At 42.0% G+C, this 20612-nt stretch overlaps 1 protein-coding gene across 1 annotated transcript in view; it reads left to right on the forward strand.

The window, feature by feature from the left end:
• Positions 1 to 1598: 1598 nt before the first annotated feature.
• Positions 1599 to 20612, forward strand: part of LOC120562530 (exostosin-1a-like) — a 40017-nt gene continuing 21003 nt past the window's right edge. Inside the window, exon 1 of the mRNA XM_039806252.1 lies at positions 1599 to 3537. Within this exon, the coding sequence (XP_039662186.1) occupies positions 2585 to 3537 (953 nt within the window). The 5' untranslated portion in view covers positions 1599 to 2584. The remainder of the gene's footprint in view (positions 3538 to 20612) is intronic.

Raw genomic sequence — 20612 nt, forward strand, 5'->3', positions numbered from 1 at the left:
CAAAGGGAAAGGGAGGAGGTAAAGAATGAGGAGGTGGCCATCATATCCCTCCCTGTCTTTGATCAGTGGTCCATGGGGAACTGAGGCAGTGCAGATAGCTGGTCCACAGCTCCTGAGGAACGCAGCTTCACATTCCTCCTTGCTCTTTCCCCGCTTCTGCAAAATCACTTGTAGTCTTTCAGACCACAGCAGCTGTGAAAACACATCATGGCTTACTACATGCCAGAAAAGACCTGGCTAATACACTGTAGTGCCATTGTCCTGCTGGTTTTCATTCACTGGTACAATTCCTCTCAGTGCAAACTATTCTTACCTAATGTTTTCTATCATTGTTTTTCTATTTAGGCTGAAAATTATGAATTTCTCTTCTTGCGTAACCCTCCCAACAGAAGGGTCAGAGTTCATGTTCAACTAAAGAGCAGCACTGGTGTGACTCAGGGATCCAGTGTTTTGCTCAAGGGCACTTCAGCAGGACAAACATGCTGATGAAAAACCAGGAAAGCATCAGAAGGTCTCAGAATCCAATACCCAAATGTTGCAGATATCCTGTTTGTTTTTTTCAACATACATAGCCAATCTCTCAGCTGCAGAATCACTTTTTAATACAGGGAAACCCAAATCTCTTTGAAGCATTGTCTCAGGCCACCAGTCCTCTGCCTGGATGGTTGATGCTGACTGTACAGTAAAGGGTTGTGCTGCAACTGCTTATAGTCATCTGTCTTAGAAGTTAAACAAAGCAAACAATAAACAACAAGCACTGGAATACAGTAGTATGAGACAGCTAGACACAATTGTTTGTATGTCCTGATCATTATGCACAACACTTTGTCACCCTCTTCTCCAGTTATGTTAAAAAAAAGTGCAATTAGGAGTGATATGGCTGTTTGGATTTAGCTTAAAGTCATACCTAAAAATGTTTTGCTATACACATCTACCTTATATGAAAAAGAACCAGTAGGCCTATACTATTCCTTAGAAGTGTAGCCTGTGTGTTTGTAGGGCACTTCCTGCAGTTACCCATAGTTAACCTCAAAAGCAACATAAACATATGCGTATTATAGTAGAGCAATTCTATTTACACTGATTTTTTATTTTATTTTGGATGACAAATTTATGTAAGAGTTCATTCTTGACAATATGCATGAGAAGATCTTTCAATTGCAAAAAAAGGAAATTTGGGCTATAACTGCGCAAACTCCATCTGCTCACGAATATTGTGTGATATGATCTAAAGCTCCAAATCAGCTATTAACTGGACATTGAGGTGAGATTATTACTGTAGTCAATGTATTTTAATGTAATGTAGTAGGCTATAGTTATTATAAACATTAAAAGTCGACTTCTGATGGATCCCCACTTAACTATCATGAACTGCCAAAATATCTGCATCTAGAAATACTTTTCAATTTTATCATTAAACCACAAGCAAACCAACCACATATGTCAGATCATAATTCCTTGTTGTAAATCAGTCCCTTCCCTGTTAGGTACTCTGGATGTGAATGGGTGCACTGGAAGCCCCGCCCGCCTCGGATGTGACGCGGACCAATGGCAACGCACCGTGCGCCGTGGAAGAACGTCACATCACCAGCCGTCGTTCTGGTGGGACTGCCGCTGCCGTCTCTCCCCGCTTGGCTTGCAGTCTCCACAGCACCTCTTGTTTTTGTGCGTGAGCCACCACTTAAACACTTTACACGACTGGAGACATTTACGGATAAATTATCCTGTCTGCTTTGTGTAAGGAGCTAAGGACAAGTTGTGGATAAATGAAGAGACATTGTTTTTAGAGGAAGAAGACCGACTGCTTGCCCGTCTTTACTTCCAACCAGCGTTAAAGCTACTTTGATGTAACCGCTTAGCTTACAAGCTAACTGGGAATGTTTTCAGAAACTAGCCTGTCTGTTAGCGTGCTAGCTAGCTAAATCGGATGGAGAAATTCTCTGTATAGATTTAGCAAACAGTTATAGTTATCTTTCGGTACCATAGTTGTTCGGTACAACAACTATGGCAACGTCTCAAACTGGGTATGTTGGATGTTTAGGGATTCAGTGCCCACTTGGTTGCTAAAATCAGTAGGGACAATAGTTATTAACTGTTCAGGCAACAAGTCTGGCACGCACTGCTGCTTTAACGTTACTCAAGTTTTTACTCATTGTGCAATGTTGTTATTAGTTACCGTTTGGTTCTAGTTAGTTAAACATGAGCACTCTGTGGTGAAAATGAGCGTTTTTTGCAAAGTAGTATAGGTAATGTTATTCAAAGAAAAGTAGGGTGCCACTTTAATGTGAGATCCTCATTTTTAAGTAGATCGGGTCACTCTGTTGTATAGGATAAACTGATGTCAGTTAGTCGATACAACTATTGACGAGGAGGCGAGGTGGATGCACATTATAAATCGCCCACATGCTTTGGATCAGTTCCCGGACTTGTGAAAGGCATCTGAAGCAGAAGGTGGGAGACGTGAGCGCACAACCCTTGCAGCCCAGGGGAAGATGGCGGAGCGTTCCCGCAGGAGGTGGTGAAACCAAAACTTGGGGACTTCTTGGATTTATCGCCAGTTATCTTATCCCAGATCGTAGGACACATGCAGGCCAAAAAACGGTACTTAACTCTGTTCTCCGCCGGTGCTTGTCTCATTCTGTTGTTTTGTTTTGGAGGGATACAAGTCCCGCTATCCAGAAAGGGTCCCAGCCGGCGTGATGACCGTAGTCTCGCCGGTTATCATCCCGGGGCGCGGTGGCGTCGCTTCTCGGCGTCCCTGCAGCCTTTCAGCCCCTGGGAGCATGACCAGAGCGATAGTCACAATGAACACATATCTCCCAGACAGAAGAGGGACGCTAACTCAGGCGTTTACACTGGAAAACGCTGCAGAATGGAGTCCTGCTTTGATTTCTCCCTGTGTCAGAGGAATGGATTTAAAGTTTACGTCTACCCCCAGCAGAAAGGGGAGAAGATGTCCGAGAGTTATCAGAACATATTATCCTCTATCGAAGGATCCATGTTATATACACCTGACCCAGGACAGGCATGCCTGTTTGTCCTGAGTTTGGACACTCTGGACCGGGACCAGCTTTCACCCCAGTATGTACACAATTTGAAAGCAAAAGTCCAGAGCCTTCATCTGTGGAATGGGGGCAAAAACCACATCATATTCAACTTATACTCCGGCACCTGGCCAGACTACACAGAAGACCTTGGCTTTGACATCGGCCTCGCCATGTTGGCCAAGGCCAGCATCAGCACTGAGAACTTTAGGCCCAACTTTGACGTTTCTATCCCTCTTTTCTCTAAAGACCACCCTAGGACAGGAGGGGAAAGGGGCTACCTGAAACATAACACCATTCCCCCTTATAGAAAGTACATGCTTGTTTTTAAGGGGAAGAGGTACCTCACAGGAATAGGTTCAGACACTAGGAATGCTTTATATCACGTCCATAACTCAGAGGATGTGGTCCTCCTCACCACCTGTAAGCATGGGAAGGACTGGCAGAAGCACAAAGACGCACGCTGTGATAAAGACAACGCAGAGTATGACAAGTAAGTACTATCCAGTTGTTAACTTTACAGAAAGAATGTCTCTGTCCTTTTTTAATTTACACCATACTTTTCTGTATGGGTGTTTTTTTTTTTTTCTCCCACTCTGGCTTGTCTTTTCATCTTGTACTAATGTTTTGTCAGTATTTTACATGATGTTTTACTGCTTCAGCTCACATTCTAAGCCACTTTACCCATCCTTGGTAATGGCAAGGTAAGTGTTTAGTGTCATGAATGTTTTAACAGAACATTTGTTTCCTCCTTGGATTGAGTCTTAGATTTTCAAGATGGGCTGTGTAACCATCGGATACTATAGTCAACTCTAGACATGGGCCGGTTACCGGTTTCAAGGTATATCGCGGTTTGAAAAAGTCACTGTTTCAAAACCACAAAAATTTTCCATCATACTGTTCCTTTGGTATGAGCTGTTTTATTATGAGTTGTCAGGGACAGGAAGTGCAGTTTTGAAATCTATCTCCCTGCCAGTGTGCAGTGTGTTTTAAAAATAAAATACATTATGTTCAATGGAATTTTTATTTAAATTTTTTTACCCAGATTTTTGAAAAGAATACATTTTAAAGCTCTAATTGCAATACCGTGATCAGTGATATTTTTGCTGAAGGTTTTCATACCGTCAGAATCTTATAGCGGCCCATGCCTAGTCAACTCACACAGTGCTATATACAAATGTTCCTACAGCACCCATTCATTACACTGGTAAATATTTTTCAGTTTTTGGATCATACAGTATAGTTTTGCCATGCTGTTGTTGAATTTTTTGCTTTCCTGTTTTTGTTTAGGGCTGTATTACTCATTAAACTTCCCAGAGATGAGGCAGTACACATATTTATAAATGCAACTTGGTCGGAGGGCAGTCTAGGTCCCGCTTTTCCCTGATTTAATTCTTAATTTTGCACATCTAATTAACTCAGCAGCAATAGAAACGCTTTAGTGGACAACAGTGATTTGTTGCTTTTAATAGTCCTCATATCATATGACTTTATTTACCAAATTACTCATCACGAGGCACAGATAAGTAGATTTGCTCTAATGTCAGGCACAAGAGCCACTGTATTAACATAATTCAATTGATATGCCCATCTGTCTAAACTGCCTGCTATTGGGGATAAATCTGCTCTCTTGCTCTCAACATTTCCACCTTATTGCCCTTTCAGGGTATTATGAGTCCTGACCCTAATGAAATTGTCAATACAAAAATGCACACACTGAGCTAACAGTTATCATGATGCACACAGATATTTTTTTTAAAGCAAGTAAATGGGGAAATTTACTACAACTCGGTAATAAGCTAAAAAGTTATAAAGTCCCCAGTAATATAGTCCCTGTAACTAGTCCCCATTCATGCAGAAGGCAATATTGCACAGGCTCCATCACCTCAAAAAGTTGCTCTGTGATCATCACCCAGTCCTACAGTTAAGCTATACTGTTTTCTGTGCCCAAATCTGATGAGCAAACTGGCGTCTGTCTCCCTACTTTGGCCAGTGGGATTCATTTTGTGTCCCCCCAGACTGTGCTGTGTTGTTACTGGTGACTGTATGGCGCTGGGTGTTTGACTGTGGCTCTTTGGAGTGGATTAGTGGGGACAAAGCACTGGTGCCAGTAAGGGGAAGCCATTCTGGCCCCTGTTTGCTCAGTCATTTCCCAGACAAACCCAACTGCATCAGCCAGGAATGCCCTGGCCCCATCTCGTGTCCTGCGTGACCCCTCCGTTGTTTGGGGCCTGTTGTGATTGACCCCCATGTAAACTCTTTACCGAATTATTGTCAGTTCAGTTAGGGAAAAAGATGAGTTCAATGTATGTTAAGGGGTGTGCTATAAAACCTGGCTGCAACTTGGATTACAGTGAGAATAAGGTGTTTTCTTTCTGTTGCCAAATCATAAACTGCTTCGGATATGTTTTCATGTCTAATGTATTTGCTTAGCATTGATCCTCAGAGGATTCTCATCTTCGTGTCAGTCAGCCTGTGTAGGTAGGTATCAGCTTATGAGGTTAATTCATTGGCTCAGCAGAATAACATTCTCCATATCACTCTTAAGACATGAGCTATCTTCTCTCTCTCTGCCAGCTCTCTGCTTGCTGCCAAGCGCTGCCAGGGAGTGATTTCACACAGTGAGACGGGTGGCATCCGAGCCATAACCCAAAGGAAAAATGAATCCTCCTGTCATTAAGTAGCATTGGGGGAGAAACAGGCTTGGGGTATCTCTCTAGCTCTCGTCGGCTTAGCTTCATTGCATGGCTACACTAAAGTATGTTCAGTGGTTCTCAGTCAGTATCAGTATCCTCAGTAAGCCACATCCCTATCAGCCAACAGGCTTTGGCTTGATCCCCAGTCCACTGCAGAATTCCTGTTAAATTAATTTACTTTACCTTCTCATTGTGCTGGTATCCCTCTGTATATAAGTCTAAGTCTGTAATGTCACTCAAACTTATATGGTTACAAAAAGTTCTTGCACTTAAGAGTGATTTCGTGATTTAAATCCAGCTCTGTGTCATGGCAGTGTTGGCACTGTGTGCAGATGAACGGTGTGTGGCTTCCTGCCATGGCCGCAGCGCTCAGAGCTCTGAGCAGCCGAGGTCTGCCATGATTTCAGCAGACCTCAGCTGCTCCGAACAGTGGTGCCACGGAGGGAAGCCACACCGTTCACCTAAACACATTGCCCACACAAAGATGAATTGGAGTCTGCTATCGCTCACATTACGATCCAGTTAGCCAAAACACATGCTGAAGTAGTCTCACTTGTGTTGTTTGAATCTCAAACTGGACATATTCTTGGCATGTTAATGTCCGCATCATGGGAAGTACATCTTTTGTCTTTTTCAGATCACAATACCAAACTCAGATTTCTGCAGGTTTACACTGAAGTGTAAAGTGTTGATAGTGGGCACTTCTGATCTGTTGCATCTAATCACCACATGCCTTGGTCTATGGCAATGATTCTTAAATGTCTGTCTTTGGACTTTCCACCATTAAAATAGGTTAGCAGATAGAATAAAGCCGTGTGTGGTAGTGTCACTTAAATTTGTGTTTCCATTGTGTTTTGTCTGATCGGAAGGTTACATGATTGGCCACAGCAGTGTGACGTCGGGGTTGCGTTTCTCCGTAAATTGATTCTGTTTTTAACTTTTCACCACAGGCTGCTGCGTTTTTCCCTGGCATCTCCACCACCTCAGCCTAAATGCACCACCCACATTAAATGTAATGGGAGGGCTGGCGTTTTCGCCACAACTCCTGATTTGGTGTGAATGCAGCCTAATAGACACATTTGTTTGGGTAGTGTATATAAAAGAGGCAAAGTGAAAAGTTCATCTCTGAACCAGATATACATTTTTTATGAGAGGTTTGTTTGGACAGGATCTGGTAAAAATATCTTGCAGTGTACTGTGATTTTGCAGAACACAGTTTGAGGCTATTGGGACTATCTATTGCAGTTTACCTTTTTTAGTGTGTATGTAATAATAGCCTAATTTTACCTTCACTGGACTTTTGGTGTCATACCTGTTGCTTTTTTTTGGGGAGGGGGAATGGTTAACATGACAGGACCGATTCATCAGTCCCCAAAAGCAGAATTATTTTCACTTGATAATCCTACCCAGACCTGTGCTATATCCCTGGCTTGGCACCCAGCTGTACAGAGTTATCCAAGTGGGTGAGACTTTGATGGGCCAACGATATTTGTGGAACAGTAGTTAAGGAAACCAGTTGCCAAGGAGATCAATATTTATTTTTCTTTCAAATAAAAAGTGTCTCTGACTTGTACTTTGAACACACTAGTTAAAGTAGGCTGGTTGTAGCATGCTGCAAATGGGGAAGATATTAAATGGTCTGAGCTCTTATAAATATCTCCTTGATTAAGCAGCTGTTTGTTGGACAGATTTAGACTGGTTAAGACATTAGCCAATTTGTAAATGTGTTAAATATTTTAATAAAGCTATAGATGTACTACATTTATGCTTATTCCATACAGTATTATCTCACTTAAATGAAGCAGAGATCAACATTTTAACCTCAGATTTTGCTCAAATGCAAATATACTGTGGGTAGTACTGGGCTCTCTATGCAGGTTGTCGTGAATAATTGTGAGTGAGTTGCACTGTCCCGTTACACAGCCCTATGGGTCAGACAGTACAGTCTGTGGTCTAACTGGGTGGAAGTAATAGTTTCTGTGCCTGGCTGTGGCCCTTTGTGCAACAAATCCCTCTTATCCTCTCCCACTGACAACAAGGAAGTTGTGAAAGACTGAATGCAGCCTCTCACCATAATTACCATGTAATGGCCATGTCATTTTTGTGTAATAGTTTAGACTTTATTCTCCAGATGTTGGTTTGACTTTATATGGGTGTTGATGCACTGTGTAATGTATACATGTGTTGCTTGTTTGAAGGAAGAACATCTGTTAATTATTCATCTGGACAGTGCATTGCATGACACACTTTAGTTTCTCTTTCTTTCTCTCTGGAATTGGCACTTCACCATACATGTATGTTAGATATGTGGGGATAAATGGAAGTAAATTTCATTTACAGTATAATTGCCTGACATCAGCCACGTGAGCCATGTCCCTCCGCTTCGCCGCCGTGTGTGTTGCCATTCTCAAAATCCCTTAGCTTCAGGGAAACAACAACAGACTTTGAGCTAGCAAGCTTCACGCTGAAAATTACAAGTTTTTAAAGAAAACTTGGATTGTGCGACAAGGCAGGCCTGCTTAATTCTTTCAGGGAATGATTGTAAAGATTTACAAAGAATATGTTTACGGCATTTACTCTCTAACTTTGGGACGTTTTGATGAGGATTGCTATGGACAAAGTACACATCGCTGTACACTGGTTAGAGCAAGTTACGTTTTACCATGTATCCAGCTAATTTAAATAGCTTACGCTACTGTATTGCGTGAACAGTTAACTTCCTTGAATATTGTATATGGCGTTTTCTTTTGCGGGTTGCAATTGTTCCACCGGAAAGGTTTCTTCCCGAGACTATTTTCCAGAGCTGCCGTCGCTGCATCCGGAGCTTACCCGGATTCTCCACTGGGTCTGCGTCTGTGCTGCGTTCCGGCTGCGCCGCGGTTTTGTTCCGTCCTCCACCAGGTGCAAGACCACACCGGGAGCAGAGCGTCTTGCCTACCCGACTCGCATATTTTATTGTCTCTACAAGTGCTTGAAAAAACGGTCACGTGTTTATTAAGCTAGTATCTACCCTCCACTCCAAGCACTCCTGCAGTTAAACTCCATGCCTTCTCTTTTCTGACGATGTCGTTTTAAAAGGATCTGTGGTGTCGAACTATATTTTTCCACCTCCAAGATGAATCTCTCGTCATCCATGGTGTTGTCGAGGAGACAATAAAATATTGGGGGGTGTCTTTTGGTAAATTTATTGTATACTCTGCTGTTTCACTTCCCGCCTGGCAGTTCAAATGCCCCGCAGCTCGCATGAAAATAGACCTGGCGCAGAGAGCTGCTTCACGCACGCTTCTGGGACGTGCCGTGAAAAGGTGGTGGAAAATGGGGCTTAGCGCCGCCCAAGACTATTGTGATTTGTTTAAAGAAATGCAATTTTTTCTTTCATCCTAGAATTAATGTGTGGTGTAGCGAGACTCCTTGTTCGTATTTACACATCCTACTTGAAATATCTGGATTGATGGGGCATGTCGCAAATGTCATGTAATATTCCACTTATTTGTGTGTTGTAAGTAAACTACAGCAGGTCTCCATTTTCCTTGTTTGCCTGTCGAGTCCCTGTTGTTTCCAGCCAGTGGGTAGAGTCAACGTTTTACGTCCCTCTTCACCACACTCTGTCCTTCAGACATCTGCACGCTCAGTGCACTGTGTACAAGCCTGTAATACAGCCAAAGGAGAGAAGAAAAGATACAGCAGGAGGCAGGTCAGATGCGATTTTAACCTCAAACTGAAAGCCCTCTCACAGCTTGTTTCCAATTAAGAGGCCCTGCCAAGCGAGAGAGTACAAGATGGATAGAGTGAGAGCTGAGGGAAGCGGGAGAGACAGAAGAGTGGGAGACAGAGAGTGAGTTACAGGGAAAAATAAGAACACAAAGAGAGAGTAGTGAGAGTCTGAGAAAGTGAAAGACAGAGGGGTAAAAGTAAGCGAGAAGCAGGAAAGAGGAAAAGCCCATGCCAGTCATCCAGCAGTGAGAGGTGAGTGCAGTAGCTGGCTGGAAGCTGACGTTGGTCTGCTAGGTGTATTTATAGACTTGCAGGGTTTTAATCCTCGGTATTGGCCAAAGCCCCTGGCAGAGGGCTGCTAGCCAACTTGATGCAGGCTTTACAGAGCTTGGGGAAAAGGATAATCGTTGGAGGAGGCTGGCCGATCTCTGAGTTCCTGCACATTAACTTTAAATGCCCTTTACTCTTTATTTTGTAGCCTAACTTGTTTTCTGAGTAACTGAATATTTTCTATACTGTGCATGAATTCAGGTACTTCCATTAGGACACTTGCATGTAGTACACTGTGTACACTATATACTTGAGTAGTGCCTACATTTCGACAGGGTAATGCTGTCTCAAATTGCACATGACTGTTATGCACTTGAAATGATAATTGCAACATTTGACCGCTTCTTCTTTTTAATTGGGAATTGCAACTGGGCGGAGCATTACCGCCACCTATTGTTGCCCGCCAAATTATATTCCGGCTTGGGAAAAAATAGTATACTCGCAGTTTCAATTGCAACCGCTTCAGCTTAATCGCCCGCCATTTTAACAAGTTGACCTTTTGACCGTTCACCATCCATTCACTCATATTGCCAGAATTTTGCAAAACTTCTGAAAAAAATTCTGAAAAACTAGTCCGAAAGCTCCTTCACTGCCTCTGCTACTAAGCCTTTGCTCACTGTACACATTGCAACAACTGCAGGCCATGTTTGGCCACACTCACATAACGACAGCCTTGTGCTGCCCAGCGGGCAACAGTTGTGTCATGGCCCTTTATCTGCCCTCTGGCTAGATTGAAAAATAGTCTTGCGGGAGATGTTTGTGAATCACTGAGTGATGGTTGGGATATTCAGTTTTTTCTTTTAGGTGTTATTTCCATCTGCTTGGTTTACAATAGATTATCCTTTTAGGGTGGTTATAGACCAATGAGCTTCTGTGAAATAAAGGTACCTGAGGTGATGCAGTATTCCCATTGTGATAGTGTGTTTTCTCTGGACTGAAATTGAGGTGTCATTTATAAAAAATAAAAAAAAAGGTAGATCATGTGTCTTATGTTGGTGATTTCTGTGTTTTAAAATGTTCAAATTGTTAGTTTACCATGTTCATTCGGTTTCTATTATGCAGTGTGTTTGGCTTCCTTCATTGCAAAAATGCGATGCAGTAGTTCTGTGATTTCAGTTTATGAAAAGATTGCTTTTTCTGGAAGGCTCAGTTGCCATCCTTTTATAACTCAGCTCTGCCAGTAAACCATCGGCAGGTGGTCCTGAATGATACAGCAGGCCGTGAAGGAGGCTGGTAAACCACAAAACCATTCCACACAGATTATATGTTTGCGCTCTATCGACGCAGGCCTCTAAATAACACTTACATGACCACACAATAATTTTGGAATGGTCATTGTTTAAACGTGTTTGGCCAGTTTCTGTATGAAAGTGAAATCACAGGCGGTGGAGCAGTTGAGAGGCCTTTAGGTACGAGAGGGCCCAACAGCAACTCTTTTTGCGGAGTTAACTCAAGTTCCTCATGCTGTTTCCCTTATCCCTGAAGTTGCATTAGTCTCTTAAGCTTGGTCTTGGTCTCTCTATGGTGCTTACTGTCACTCAGTTCCACCTATAACTTATTCATTTTATGTTCTCTCTTCCATTCATCTTTACAGTGAAGATAAGATTATCTATATATCAGCATTTTTTGCCAGTGAGCTTTTCCTCAAGAGTATAATGTATCGTAGCCTATCAAACAAGCAACTGGCTGTTGGACTACGTTTTCCAGTATGTGTTTATCTCCAATACATTGTGTTGTCAGGTTAGCTTATGTTGCTAATTTCACACCTGGCTGTTCGTTTTCCCCGTGTCTTGTCTCCAAGGCTGTAAACAGGTTGAATCCCACAGAGAAAAATGCTGGCACAATCAGCCACTGACAATGATTGAGATGAGCTCTTCTGCATGCTGTGATTGGCAACACCTTTCATATATTTGTCTGCTGATGTTCGTCTCTTATAATGATTATGGACAATAGAACAGAAAATGTACGTCAGTATGACGCACTGAGTTTTGTCTACCATTCTATTTTTTGCGGTTTCAGTTGTTTTCTTCTTGGTGAATGGCTTGTTTGCGTATTTATACGATAGTTGGATGTTTGATGTTCTTTAATAATAGCAAACTGCATAATACAGCTTCTGGCTGATGAATACTATGTAAGAGAGGATTTATTTCTCCTATAGGTCTAATGGTCTATAGCTTTGTGTTAAGGGGGTAAAGGGATAATCTCAATAGATTATACACAGTTTCCTATAGAGCCAGGGGATTACAATCGGTTTACAGTATAGAGAGCTCATGGTAAGGGATAGCTATGGAAACAATTGCATGAAGGCAGATAACTGAGCAGCCAGGCTATCGCATGGCTGGCATTGTTATTCATAATAACAGTGTCATGTCATGCAAAAATGACTAAGCTGACTCTGACTTTGAGTAAAGACGGGCCCATGGGGCTGACCTATTGATTTTAAAGCTAATCCTGTTTACCCACAACATAATTGGTTTGAGTCAAGCTGACAACCTGTGCAGAATGTCATCACCTTTTAGTCCTGTCACTTTTCAATGTACTTTAGTAGAAGAAGACATGCTGTGTGTGAATGAATGTCATATAAAACCATCGAACATTTCTACTTTTAGATGATTGAAATGTTAATCAGTTGTAAGTAAACCAAATTCATTTTATGAATGTTTTTAGGCATGCTGTATTAAATGTGTACACGTATTTGTATGATAATTTACAGAGATCTGCAAAATGAAAGACTCTTGTCTTCTTATACAGGAATTGTGTTTGTGTGCTGTGTAGATGTATGCATGCACACATGCCTGCCTAATCCAAGAAACTACCAAAAGTGAATAGTTTCCCAGAAGCATGCAGTCTACTCGCCTCTCACTTGATTGCCATCTCATTTTTCACTGCCATGATTTATAGAGAGGGAGGTCGAGGGTGTACAGAAGGTATTATCATCAATGTTCACATCTCATCACTCATTAATTACTACCAGTGCCTGTGAAGTAGCTAGCTCTACCTTGACTTCAGCTCTTGGCTGTTGACTTGGTATGACCTGGTGTAGCCTAATTTAAGAATAGTCGAAATCTGGCAACGTGAGGCATTGTTGGTAGTCATTTTAGTCGTATGTGCTTGAGTGGCCTCTCTCCTTCTTAGTTTCACACTCTTTCTCTGATTCAAATTCAAATATGCTTTATTTGCTTGAATGCGTTTTAGCTGCACTCTCCCTCCCTTTTAAGGCTGCTTGTTCAGGACAGAGGGCAGCACCATTTGTTTGCTATGCACCCTCTCTCTCTCATGTCCTGACAGCATGATGTATGTCTTGTCCTTGGCAGACGTGAACAGGTGATGTATTCCTCTTGGAATGCTGGGAGAGTGGAATAAGGAAAGGGATGTCCACATGCCAGGCACAGAGTGTGGTCCATTCCAGGAAGCGCTTTTCTGTCATCATGTGGAGGCACACATCACCATTTCCTAGCTCCTTGACAGTAATAAAGTTGTGCTTGATCAAACACCAAGATAGATAAGATAGAAGGCAGGGGGTTCTGCCAAACAAACTTGGATCTAAGGGTGTGGAAAACATGAAACATGAATGGTAATGAAACACAAGCAGCCCTTTATGGTGATGGAGATGAACGGGGACCTTTTGTGAAGGTTAGTAACAGAGAATTGATCTAAAATGTATTCTTATGGTGTCTTGACGCTTTCACCTGATTAGAGAAGGGACCTCAGGCAGCTTTTTTGGTACACATGCTTAAGTATTATAGCTGCTGTTGTATTAGGGTGCAGAAAAGTGCTCACCGATTAACCTGAAACCTTCGCTGATGTGAATAATGTGATTGGTTGATTGTGTATGAAAATAATTTGGACCAGATCTGAAAAGACCTTTTAGTGATATAGAATGTGATAAGGAAGCTAAGAAATGACTAGTAGATTTAATAAAATATAAAGTGCCACTGGTGGAGACAAAGATGTAACTTTATGAAGTTACTCCTCATTCGCTAAGCCAGTGTTTGCGTGATGAATTAGGCACATTTACAGTCCCTTTGACAGGGTCTTTCTCAATTATTACTCATGTACAATGAATTATGCTGTGAGAGCTACATGCAGAATTAAGAGGCACTCTAAAATCAAGGCCACCCAAATCCTACGGGCTTTTAATCCTTCAGTCAATGTGGAGAATAGACCTGCCAAGCACACGGATATAGACTCTAAATGACTCTTGACTCAGTGCCACATTTCTTTTTATATATATATATATATATAATTTTTTTATTTTTTTTTTTTCATGTATTGTTTTTGGAATGGAGGAGGGATAACAGTACAATAATAACTTAGCCTAAGTATTTCTGATTCGGAGAGAGGAGCGGACCGATTTGTCCCGAAGAGTTGGACCATATGAGTGTGACTGTCCTTGTATCTTCTCAAAGGTACTTTGGCATTTCATCATCATCACCGTTAGGAACCATGTTGTGCTGCGTTTGCGTAACCACACTTGGCAGCATTGAGAAATTACCAGCCACCATGTTGCAGAGCTTGTCTGGGTAGTGACTTGGATCATCAGATAAAACTCACACACACACACACACACACACACACACACACACAGATATGGTATCTCTCGCTGTCCTCTTTGGACTCCACTTTGTCAGATAAGGGCTTCAACTGGCACTATGAGAGGAAGGGAAGCTGCTGCGCACATGACGATAACCCTAAGTATGTGATAGTCTTAACTCGTCCATGAAATGGTGGCCTTATTCAACCTGTTCTTTGTTGCAGCCTTTAAAAGAATAAGTGTCCATTTAGACTCGCATTAAACTCACCAAATTATGTCAAGAAGAAAACGAAACCGAATGAGGAAAAATGTGGCATTGGTGGCAACCAAGTAAATATTGACACTCAAAGCTGTTTAGTTTGTAAACCACTTTCTGTTTAATCAAATGGGTATGTGATTCAAACTGAAATGACTTAGGCTATGATTTAGTGCCTGTTGGCTAAGCTTCATACAGTTCCTTTCCTTCTCTCACCCGGTGAAATCTGTGACTTCCCCTTGCGAGGTCATAACCAGAGGGCAAGACAGGAAGTGTTGTCTTTGATCTTTCCCACTGTTCAAACTAATTACCTGCCCGCAGCAGCAAGCACTGCTGGCCACGGAATTCATTAACAGATGGTAAAGCTTTGTTCTGGGCCAGTGTGTCTGCGAGGATACAGAGGAATTCAGCTGCCTCAGAGAGGGTACTGTTGTGTAGCCTGCATTCCTCTCTGAGATCAGGTTAATTTGTCCTTGGTTGTAACAATGGTTGCTACCTCGCCTAAAAGTAATACTTGCATTGTTCTAAATGGCTTTTGTTGTTAGATTGTCTTAAAAAAAAAAAAATAAATAAATAAATAAAAAACTCCAGATGTTGTTGGCAGTTTGGTAAAAAAAAATGACCTGAGTGTAACAGAATAGGTTACTGTATGTAGATGGAGGGGAGAAAATAAATAACTAAATAGTTGATTATGGCATATGTTTGCAGTCTTTCAAAGAGTTGAAGCATGACTGACCACGAGCAGTTGGAACTCTGCATTGTTTGCATGGTGTTAATTTGTTACATGTGGTGTGCGTGTCCTGGTGAATAAAAGGTGATGACTGTGACAGGGTATGACGGTGCTTTAAGTGACTTACAGTAATTACAACCCATGTCAACTAATCTTGTCCTCCCTCTGCCCTCCCTTTGACCTCAAGTGCTTTCTAAGGCTGACACTATCACCCATTTAACATCTGTTGAGCAACAGTTTAGGCATTTTCTTTTTAAGCTGTATTAGAAAACATCAACTTCACCATATTTCAGTAGTTTACCTTACCCTTCTGTAATCAGTGTATGAAAAGTTTTTAAGACTTAAGCTTGTGCACTCAGCAGGGTCTCATTTGTTCTCAGTGATAGCCAGTAGATGTGTTGTTGTCTGTGTGGTGTATCATGGTACCGGGATAGGATTAGATTGACCTCCCCCATGGTCATCACATTAGTGAGTGAGGATTTATTAGATAGGCGCGTGGCCCCTCCATTCAATTTAAGCCTTTATGGACTGTGGTACAGATGTCAGTGCAGGTCGTAAATGCCACGTCATACAAGTCAAAAGTGTTTGTGTTCGGCCACTTGTTTTGGTTACCGTGTTTGTTTAACTTATCAGCTGGTTGATTATTAAATCATTTGACAGACTTGGTAGTATTGCCTGCCAGGAAAAAAATAGACCCATAATGTAGAACTGAAATGTGCAACATTGTGCTGCTTTACTGAAATAGAAACTTGTTGAATGCCTCTATGGATGTTGAGGTCTCAATGCTTTGAGAAAAAAGATCTCGGCAGCAGACAACATCCATCAAATGAGGCATTCCCTCTTCATCTTTTATTTTGAAGAGCATTGCCAATGCTGTAGCCAAGTGCCACACATTTCTGCTAGTTGCTGCAATTTTGTGTATCCGCTGGGATAAACTGCAGTCTTTTTCCCTTCCCCATCATCATTAGTACTGCCGCCACCCTGCAATCTCTCTTTCTGTCACTGAGGCAGTAGGGCTTCTCTCGCCTCTGTGGTCTCCTAATTATGAGGTAATCATCTTTTGCCTCTTGAGAGCTAAAAGACTGTGTTTACACTTGGTTTTTGGCGGCTCGACTTGGCAAGACACGTTTACTCTCTCAGCAGCAGAATGAAGCTGCTTCTCTCATTACTTCACACTGGCTTTGCACTTATAGCCATTCTTGTCCCAGTGCATTTGACGCTAGTTGTCATCATCTGGTTGGATTTACTCAATTTTCTCTCTTTTTCATGTGGCATTTTTAAAGGGTTGGTTTACCCAAATTACAAAATATTTTTTCTTCTGAACTACCTCTAGTGGTATCTATCCATCCACTTTAGTATAAAGGCCCTGACACACCAAGGCAACTGTCGGCTGTCGGTCCAAGTTTGTGTGTCGTGTCCCGCACCGGTGCCACGTGTCGGCCTTCGTCTGCCTTTTTTAGGCCGATTCAACAGGGCTGTCGGCCGAACAGCCAATTCATCCGATTGGCCGTTCAGCTGGAAAATGAGAGTAAGGAAAACAAAGAAACACTGACAGCGCAAGGCTCCTTTTTGATTTTTTTGGTCAAAAATAACGATTGAATCTGGTTTCCCTTGTTGGAAAAAATTACCGACGCCTGCTGGTATGGAGAATAATTTCCTCTCACGCAGGCGCAGAACGTACGTGGTACTTGGTGTCTTGGTGTCTTGGTCCCTGCGGTGTTTTCCAGTGTTAATTTTTGACCAAGACAAAGGCGCCACAGACGGCCTTCGTCACCACTAGTTCCTGGCTGTCGGCTTGGTGTGCCAGGGCCTAAGCTTCGAGATATGGGTCTCTGAGATTTCTGCCTACTCCCCAACATAATGAAGGTAAATTGTATTTTGTTTGTGAAAAGAAATACATTTAAAATATTTGGCAATATCATCTTTCCAGAAACAATGTCTTGATAGATAATAATAATAATAATAATAATAATAATAATAATAATAATAATAATAATAATCATCTACTGAACACCAGTGTGTTGTTTGTTTCCATCAGAACTACTTTTACTTTCTGAGGAAATGGTGCTCTTTAAGATGGTTTTACTGAAGTCTCAACATCAGCAGCTCTCCTTTTCACAAGCTTGAACTTCACATTTTGACTTGCCTTGCAAGGTGGTGTGACTTATGGTCCAAAAGTGCAAAGACCAACCGAGATGTAAACGGCCAGCACATGTAAACAACATAAACTCGCTCCTTTTTCTTCCCCTCACTACTCCCTCTCTATCCTTCTCTCTCCCATGAAACACTTGCATAAGGCCATCCCCTGGTATGTCCTAAAAAAGCCTTATGCCTGTACACATTCCCACATGCACACACTCCCATACATGGTCCATTTTGGCTGACGCATTACCCCTCCGATATTGTCCCAAATCACACCCACACACAAACAAACACAAAATGCTTCAAAACAGACTGCTCAGTCCAGGCAGATTGCTAGTCTCAGCAGTCAGGCTTCATCTAAATCCCTCTCTCTGCATGATGGATTTGATTAGATCAGACATTGATACCAAATTTAGTTGATAACACCCCACATTTTGAACTAAGAGAGACATTACAAAGCCCCCTTCTCCCTGTCATGGCTAGTGTCACGGTTGCTTTGCCCTTAAAGTTGGAGGCTGTCTGTGAGCTGACAGGGTTATTTACCCTGGTAAAAAACAAATCGGTGTTTTGAAAAAGCTGTCCACAATCTGATATGTTTACAAAACTCACACAGGTGTACTGATACTTGCACGGATGCACATAATAATTCATTTTTATTTTATTCATTGTTTTGTTTCTCATTTTGCTGACCGCATTTCCTTCTCTATTCTGTTCTGATAGAAAAAAAATATTTGGGGGAAAAAAAGGGGAAGGGGGGGGGGGGGGGGGGGGGGGGGGGGGGGGGGGGGGGGGGGGGGGGGGGGGGGGGGGTTCTCTCCTTTGTTTCCTTCTTCTTTGCCTCTGTTATGCTCCTGTTTCCCTACATCCCACCCTCTTTTCCCTTTCACCCCCCTCAGTTCTCACCCATTCATCACTCCTTTCCTGTTTCTGTCTGTTTCATTCAGTCCCTCTCTCTTCTTCATCACTATCTGCCTTCTCACATCCTTCCATATCTTCCTTCATCTGTCCCTGCTTGGCCCAGGATTAGAGACATTCCTGACCTGGACTTATCTCCTGTGCAAAACAGCCATGGTAACAGCCGCACCAGCTAGTCTCTATCTCCAACAGAAGTCAGTTACTGGCTGCTTGACCGCATTCCTTCAAGCTCAGGGACCGCTCAGATTAATCTGCTCAACTTCCAACTTTGTTCAGAATGAAACGCACTGACTCGGACTTGTGTAACGTGTTATTCATTTATGCATTCATTCAGTAAGTCATTTACCAGATCCATGTTGTATGTAGTTGATAGCTGGACCAAGAGATCTGTAAAGTTGTTTTACAGAAAAGTTGGTTGGTGACCCCATGGATCCCGAATGATAAACAAATGTTTTCTTTATTTAAGACTTAACCTTTATTTAAGACTAATTTAGATTAAATCTGTCTTTTTCAAGAGTGTCCTGGTTAAGACGGACAGCAGCACAGTTAACATGCTTTCAGACATAAAACAATCTTTTTTAAATGAAGACACAAGATGACAGACGTATAAGTAATCAAAAACATTCTTCAACATTCAAAACCTCAACAGCCAGATGTGCCAGCATCCAAGTCCTTTAGAATCAATTTAAATGTGTACAATGAAACCAGGAAGGATGTAGACCCGTAGGTAGGAAGAAAGCAGTCCGAGAACAGCCTTATGAATAAGAATATGTTGGTGGTTAAGTCTACGGGTAGACAAGGCCGACCATCCAACCCGAGCATACAAAGAACAATGGTGAGCAAGGGATTTGAGATCTGTGATAAATCTCAGTGCTCCATGGTAGACGGTATCCAGCATGTGACGGCATTTTGACGATGCATGCTTTTTACAACATCGCCATAGTCCAGGGTACGGTGTACAATATTAAAAGCAAGTTGTAGCTGACAAAGAGCATGGTTTGGTGTAGACGCAGAGCAGGATAATACAGTAAGTACAATAGTAGTGGTCATAGGACCGATCACTGGGGCACGACCTTTGATACACTAAGGGAGCTAGAAGTGAAACCATCTGCCTGATAAATCATTTTCAAACCAGTTTGCCCTGACAGCCCTTTACTAATAAGTCTTTGTTTCAGTATCACATGATCCACAGTATCAAAAGCCTTAGACAAGTCAATACAAATGGCAGCACAGTGTTGCTTGTTGTCTGAAGATTAGATAAAATCGTTTACCACTGTTAATGCTGCTGGAGTTGTGCAGTTTTTTCCTAAAACCTGATTGAAAATCTGATAAAATATTGTTAGTTTAAAAACTCTAACCAAGGTGATTCCATCTGTGTCAAGGGAGAGATTCAAAAGTTGTGTCAAAGGTGGAACAGGGCTAAGGGCAGGCTATAAAAACATTAAGGAGTACACCATATTACGCAGGCCGAATATCCTGTTTTGGAATACATGATTCATTCTAAGTAAATGTATAACCCTTTACAGTTATTCGCAGCTATTGCCAAAACAGGGCAAGTTTCTCTCTGGTCGCTGCACTCTAATTTGACCTGAACTGTCTGATCTTTCATCTTTATGTTGCCTGTATTGTCAAGTCAGCCTTGACATTCCAGCGCTAATGGCTGTTCCATTAACAACAGTCATTTCATTATCTCCAACACTCCCTTCTTCTGGTTTTTTGGTATCCAGAGAGAGCACTTCAAAGCATCCTTCCCATCAAGCTGACGGATGGCTGATTAGAGATGTGGGCAGCTTCTTCCAAATTCTTAAAGGATTCATTGAAATTCAGCAGTTCTTTTTATGACACAAACATTTTCTAGATAGATGTTGATAAATCTTTGTGTTTTGATCAGTACGTGTTGCGCTTACTGGAACAAAGTCAAGGGTGTGCATGACTCCATTTTGAGGAGGGACATTTGTAGAGATAAAAGGTTTCTGGTTCTCCTGTTGAGAGAGGGCTTAAGATGGATGGAGACAGAAGGGGAACAAGAAAAAGAAGTGGGATGTAAGATTCAAAGCATAGTAATTAGGTGAATTAACCTGAGGTCATATAGAACTGTGGTAGAACTTGAGACCCCCTTCTGTGTGTCTGTAAATGTTTTATAAAGCTTTCTTTGAACTCATTAACCAGAGGAGGATGAGTGAGCCAAAGGTGCCTTGGGGAAATAAGTAAAGGCTTCGTTTTTCAAATAGTCGTATTGGTATAAACATCA

The sequence above is a fragment of the Perca fluviatilis genome, chromosome 7, assembly GCF_010015445.1.
Source record: "Perca fluviatilis chromosome 7, GENO_Pfluv_1.0, whole genome shotgun sequence".
Lineage (NCBI taxonomy): Eukaryota > Metazoa > Chordata > Actinopteri > Perciformes > Percidae > Perca > Perca fluviatilis.